This window comes from Bos mutus, chromosome 18, assembly GCF_027580195.1.
Source record: "Bos mutus isolate GX-2022 chromosome 18, NWIPB_WYAK_1.1, whole genome shotgun sequence".
Classification (NCBI taxonomy): Eukaryota; Metazoa; Chordata; class Mammalia; order Artiodactyla; family Bovidae; genus Bos; species Bos mutus.
In genome coordinates, this window is record NC_091634.1 from 19421309 (window position 1) to 19428458 (window position 7150).

Sequence of the window (7150 nt, forward strand, 5' to 3'; positions counted from 1 at the left end):
TCTGTAATCAAATTCAACTGGCCTTCAAAGTCAAATTCCCTGGAGGTTCTGAGTCCCTTTGAAGGATCCACAGGTTGGGAAATCTGTTGTGGGTCCTAGAACTTTCCTAACAGTGCAAGAACTTCTTTGGTATAATTGTTTTTCAGTTTGTGGGTCATTTGCTGAGGGACTCTACGGTGGAACTAATGGCAACCTCCTCCAAGAGGATTTATGCCACACGCTGTGCCTCCCATGTCTGCTGCAGCCAGAGCCCCTCTCCCCGTGGCAGTCACTGCTGACCTGTGCCTCCACAGGAGACACTCAAACACTCAAAGGCAGGTATGGCTCAGTCTCTGTGGGGTCTCTGGGTCCTAGTGCACACAAGGTTTTGTTTGAGCCCTCCAAGCATCTCTGGTGGGTATGGGGTTTGATTCTAAACATGATTTCACCCCTCCTAATGTCTTGACTATGCCAAAGCCTTTGACTGTGTGGATCACAATCAACTGTGGAAAATTCTGAAAGAGATGGGCATACCAGACCACCTGACCTGCCTCTTGAGAAATTTGTATGCAGGTCAGGAAGCAACAGTTAGAACTGGACATGGAACAACAGACTGGTTCCAAATAGAAAAAGGAGTAGGTCAAGGTTGTATACTGTCACCCTGCTTATTTAACTTATATGCAGAGTACATCATGAGAAATGCTGGGCTGGAAGAAGCACAAGCTGGAATCAAGATTGCCAGGAGAAATATCAATAACCTCAGATATGCAGATGATACCACCCTTATGGCAGAAAGTGAAGAAGAACTAAAAAGCCTCTTGATGAAAGTGAAAGAGGAGAGTGAAAAAGTTGGCTTAAAGCTCAACATTCAGAAAACTAAGATCATGGCATCTGGTCCCATCACTTCATGGCAAATAGATGGGGAAACAGTGGAAACAGTGTCAGACTTTATTTTTCTGGGCTCCAAAATCACTGCAGATGGTGATTGCAGCCATGAAATTAAAAGACTCTTACTCCTTGGAAGGAAAGTTATGACTAACCTAGATAGCATATTAAAAAGCAGAGATATTACTTTGCCAGCAAAGGTCCGTCTAGTTAAGGCTATGGTTTTTCCAGTGGTCATGTATGGATGTGAGAGTTGGACTGTGAAGAAGGCTGAGCGCCGAAGAATTGATGCTTTTGAACTGTGGTGTTGGAGAAGACTCTTGAGAGTCCCTTGGACTGCAAGGAGATCCAACCAGTCCATTCTGAAGGAGATCAGTCCTGGGTGTTCATTGGAAGGACCGATGCTGAGGCTGAAACTCCAATACTTTGGCTATCTCATGCGAAGAGTTGACTCATTGGAAAAGACTCTGATGCTGGGAGGGGTTGGGGGCAGGAGGAGAAGGGGACGACAGAGGATGAGATGGCTGGATGGCATCACCAACTTGATGCACATGAGTCTGGGTGAACTCCAGGAGTTGGTGATGGACAGGGAGGCCTGGCGTGCTGCGATTCATGGGGTCGCAAAGAGTCAGACACGACTGAGCGACTGAACTGAACTGACTGTCTTGTTGGGCCTCCTCCTTTGCCCCTGGATGTGGGTATCTTTTTTTTGGTGGGATCCAACATTCTCCTGTTGATGGTTGTTCAGCAGTTCCAATTTTGGAGTTCTCACAGGAGGAGATGAGAGCATGTCCTTCTACTCTGCCATCTTAAGCTCATCTTAAGAGGTCTCCAAAGTACTGTAATCCAAGCCTCCCAAAGCAAAGACAAAGAGATACAGCAGCTCTCTATCACAACCCCTAGTGTAGCATGAACAATATTAGACAAGCAAAAAAAGGAGCATGTGCTGCAAGGCCAAGCAAACAGCAGAAATTGAACCCAAGACTGCCCAGATGGTGAAGTGAACAGAAATTGAACCCAAGGCTGCCCAGATGGTGAAGTGAACAGCATGCATGTATGCTAAGTCGCTTCAGTTGTGTCTGACTCTCTGCACCCTATGGACCGTAGCCCTCTAGGCTCCTCTGTCCATGGGATTCTCCAGGCAAGAATACTGGAGTTGATTGCCATGCCCTCCTCTAGAGGATCTTTCCAGCCCAGGGATTGAACCCACGTCTCTCACATCTCCTGCATTGGTAGGTTGGTTCTTTACCATTAGTGCCACCTAGGAAGCCCCTGAAGTCGTACAGGCAAGGACTTAAAAGCAGCTATTATAATACTATGTTCAAAAACTTAGAAGATAAGACCGCTGTAGAGAGGGTTTTGTTTTTTATTTAAAGAAGAATCTCACACAAAAAAAGAAAACTTAAAAAAAAAAAACATAAACCTTTGGAAAACAGCAATTCTAGAACTGAAAATTAAAACAAAACAAAAATTTATTAGTGATGTGTTTACCATGCCTACTCAGTAACATTGTGCTGGAGGTCCCACAGTAAGACAAGAAAAAGATGTGGGCTTCCCTGGGGCTCAGTGGGGAAGAATTCACCCACCAGTGCGGACGACATGGGTTTGATCCCTGATCCGGGAGGATCCCGCACCCCGCGGAGCAACTAAGCTCACATACCACAGCTACTGAGCCCATGTGCTCTACAGTCCCTGCTCCTCAACAAAAGAAGCCACCGCATCACAACTAGAGGAGCCTCTGCTCGCCACAAGTAGAGAAAAGCCCATGAGCAATGAAGACCCAGGACAGCTAAAAATAATTACAAAATAAACATTGTTAGGAAAATCAGAAAAGAAGAAAGAAAAGTGTCTCTATTCACAATAAGAATATATATGGAGAAAATTATAAGGAGCCTACAGAAAATACACTAGAACTGATAAGTGACTTTAACAAGGTTTTGGGGTACAAGGTCATATAATAAATACAACTGTATGTCTACATTAAAAATTGGAAATTTAAATATAAAAAACAGTGCCATTTGCAACAGCACCAAAAAGCAGGAATTACCTAGGAGGAAATCTAACAAAATTTGTATGCTAAAAGGTAAAAAACACTGATGAAATAAATCAAAGAAGGCCTGTAATGCAGATACACTGTATCCATGGAATGTTAAGATTCTGATTTCCCCTCAAAATGAGTTAAGAAATCAATGAACTATTTCTGAAATTCTTATTGAAAGGCCAGTGGAACTAGAACAGCGCCTGTAATTCTGAAAAAGAACAACACAGTTGGAACACTCACACTATCTGATTTTGAGGCTTAATATAAAGCTGCAGCAATCAGAACTGTGTGGTACTGGAGAATTCACAAATATATAAATCAACAGAACAGAAACAGAATCACATATATGTGCTCAACTGATTTTCAATAATGGCACAAAGGCAATTCAATGGAAGAAGGGTAGTTTTTTTCAACAAATGATGCTGAAAAAATTAGATATATATACAAAAAAAATGAACCCTGATCCATTCCTCATAATGTATATAAAAATTAACTCCGAGGGATCATTTATCTAAAAGTAAAATATAAGACTATAAAAATTTTTTGAGGAATACATGGGGTGAAATCTTTGTGACTGTGGGTTAAGCAAAGACTTCTTAGATAAAACACCAAAAGTACAATTTGTATAAGCAAAAATTGATAAACTGGACTTAATCCGAATTTAAACCTTCTTTTAAATTTAAAGCTCTTTGACAGGTATTGTTAGAGGAATGAAGAGATAAGCCACAAACTGGGGCAATATTTACAAGTCACATATCCAAAGAATTTTATCCAGAATATGTAAAGAACTTTTCAAAGTCAATAAGCAAACAAACCGCCATGTCAGAAGAATGGGCAGATCTGAGCAGATACTTGACAAAAAAAGACGGATGCATGGGAAAAACAAGCACATGGAAACATGATTTAGAAACAACTCAAGAAGCCTTCAACTGGTGATGGTATAAACAGTCACTGATCCATACAACAGAATACTACTCAACCCTAAAAAGTGCCACAATGTAGATAAGCCTCTAATGCCTTACGGTAAGTCAAAGCAGCCAAACTCAAAGGCTACATGCCACTGTGATTCCACGTGTACAATCCCATGTTTATGACATTCTGAAAAAGGCAAAATTAACAAGGACAGAAGACAGATCAGTGGTTGCCAAGGACGAGAGGTGGGGAAAAGGAACGATACAAAGGAGCACAAGACAATTTCAGAGTGTGAAGAACCTGTTCTCTATGTTGATCATGGTGGTGACTACATGACTATGCATTTTTCAAAATACCACAGAACTCTACATTAAAAAAACAAAACATTTTATGAGTAAAAAAGATACAAGGTAAATATGGCAAAATGTTAAAATTTGGCAAAGCTAGGTGGCAGATGTCCAGGTGTTTATAATAGTTTCTATGCTTTTTTATATGTCTAAAGTATTTCCTGATAAAAAAGTTACATTTTTAAATTATTTTTACTCAAAAGTAATGATTTTTTAATGATAAAAAATAACTTCTTATCCTCCGATGTGGCATCACCTATGCAGTATTTTTTACTAAAAATGTCCAACCTGAACACCATCATGAGGAAACTGACAGACAAATTCAACTTGAAGGATATTTTGCAAAGCCTAGCAGCAGTAACTCTGTAAGTTTCAATGACATCAAAGGTACAAAAAAGCCAGAGAACTAACCCTAAATAAAGGAGATTAAAAGGTCATGGCAACTAAATGTAATGTATAATTTTATTGGATCCTGGATCAGAGAAAACAAGTTATAAAATATATTACCTGAACAACTGGAGAAATTTGAGTATGGACTATGTATTAGGCAGTACTGTATCAACATTACATTTCTCAAGTGTGATAATTATACTATGGTTATGTAAGAGAAAGTCTTCTTCTTAAGAAACACATGCATAAGTATTTAGAGTTCACAACTAATTCTCAAATGGTTCAATAAAAGAAGTCAACAATTCTATAAAATAAAGAAATATGGGCGTCCCCATTGGCTCGGTGGTAAAGCCTGCAATACAGGAGTCGCAGGAGACGTGAGCTTGATCCCTGGGTGGGAAAGATCCTCTGGAGCAGGACATGGCAGCCCACTCCAGTATTCTTGCCTGGAGAATCCCATGGACAGAGGAGCCTGGTGGGCTGCAGTCCCTAGGGTCACAAAGAGTCAGACATGACTAAAGCGACTTAGCATGCATAAAGAAATGTGCAAGTATGTGTAAAAATGTTAACCAAAAATCTGCAAAAATGTTAACAATTGTTGATGCTAGGTATAGAGTATATGGTTATTCTCAAATATTGCTTTTGTAACCTGTTTTCAAGGAATTTGAAAATCTTCAAAATACCACGTTGGAGAAAGATGTTTTAAAAAATTTTAGACATTAAAAAAATTTTTAAGGCACCATAGATACTTTGGAGTTTCTAGAATGTTTAAATTTTTTTTTTTTAATCTGCTACTAAAGAAAAACAGACTCACTGATACAGGAAACAAGCTAGTTGTTACTAGTCGGGAAAGGGAAGTGGGGCCAAAATAGGAGTAAAGGATGAGACACAAATTACTATGTGTAAAATACATAAGCAACAAGGATATTTTGTACAGCACAAGAAATTACAGCCATTATTTTGTAATAACTTTTAATGGAACATGATCTATAAAAATATAGAATCACTCCTGAAACTAATAAAATACTATAAACTAAAAAAAATCTGCTACTAGAACCTAAAAAATGTACAAAGGGTCAGTTTTACCAGCCAGAACAATTGCATCAAACTGCAACTTTGTCCCTGTGCTTACTTTCTGGGCTGGGCTCACAATTCCCGCCACCTCCACCTCTTTCTTTTTTTTTTTTATCAATTAATTTATTTTAATTGGAGGCTAATTATGTTACAATATTGTAGTGGTTTTTGCCATACATTGACATGAATCAGCCATGGGTTTACATGTGTTCCCCATCCTGAACCCCCCCTCCCATCTCCCTCCCCATCCCATCCCTCAGGGTCACCCCATCCCTCAGGGTCATCCCATCCACCTCTTACACCAAGGTCAAGGCCTCCTGCTTCCCGCCAGCGCCATACGCAAAGCTGCCCACAGTCATCACGTTTTTTTTCCCCCTGCATGTCTACAGAATTTCCATTAGATAAATCCAGACCCAGGTACTGAACCCACATCTCCCACACTGCAGGCAGATTCTTTACCGTCTGAGGCACCAGGGAAGCCCTTCGAAAAATATTATCTGTAAAATTTTGGTCCACTTTCTTCTCCTCACCTCTACCATTCAAACTCGAATACTTTGCTTTTACTCAAGTAAAAGTAGAATTAGCTATCCGGCATGAGAAATACCTCACACCATTAAATTAATATGATTTAATTGAATTAAAGTATGTTATTATTTCTCAGGAATAGTAACTTATCTTTCCTACCTGTAGTTTTCCTTTATCTTCATTTATCTGAAACTATGTAATGAGTGTGTCTTTTCCCACATTCAGTAACAGGAGTGGGTTAAGTGTCATTTAGAACATCAGTACCAAGACTCATCATTAATCATCAATTCATGTTCAATTCCCCTTAGTATATACAGTATTTGCATAATAAGTTCAGATGTTTTAGTCAAGTTCACTTTTCAACATCAGTTATAAAAATTAAGATGTTAATTTTAAAACGTCATAAAAATGCCAGACTACATGGCACTTGGTCCACTTTTGGTCGTGAGAAGTCCCTGGACAGCTACTGCTTCAATCTCAATCCAGCCTCCAGTAGGCAAAGCACGCCCCTGCAGCAGATAAACTACTCTTGACATTGTTTGTGGATTTCACTGACAGTTCCTAAGTCATACACTCAGCCAGCAGAAGAGTTGTTTCTATCACCTTAGGCCACAGCCTGCAGCTTCAGAGTCCCCTGTCCAACGGGGATGGGGGCCCGCCGGAGAGGACCCGCATCCGGGGAGAGGAACAAGTCTACACACTGCGGACGCGGGGCGGAGGGGACGGTGGCTCACCCTGCGCGGATCCCGGACCAGGTGCGTGGGAGAAGGTGTCAGACTCCGTCCCTCCCCCGAGGTTCTGAATACAAGACACCTAGTTCAATCTGAATTTCGGAGAAACAACGAATAACTTTATTAAGTACGTCCCCAATACTGCACGGAGCACCCCTGAACGAAGATTTCCCGTTGTTAATGTGAAGCGTCCAGGAGGAGCCCATCCGGAACCCCTTCGCGCGGGTCCCCACGGGGCGGCCCCTGCACGGGAGCGGGTGAATGGC

At 40.9% G+C, this 7150-nt stretch overlaps 1 protein-coding gene across 1 annotated transcript in view; it reads right to left on the bottom strand.

The window, feature by feature from the left end:
- The window catches only part of TDRD12 (tudor domain containing 12), a 72003-nt gene extending 68277 nt beyond the window's left edge, over nucleotides 1-3726 (bottom strand). The window contains exon 1 of the mRNA XM_070386757.1: nucleotides 3721-3726. Coding sequence (XP_070242858.1) covers nucleotides 3721-3726 — 6 coding nt within the window. The remainder of the gene's footprint in view (nucleotides 1-3720) is intronic.
- Nucleotides 3727-7150: the final 3424 nt, after the last annotated feature.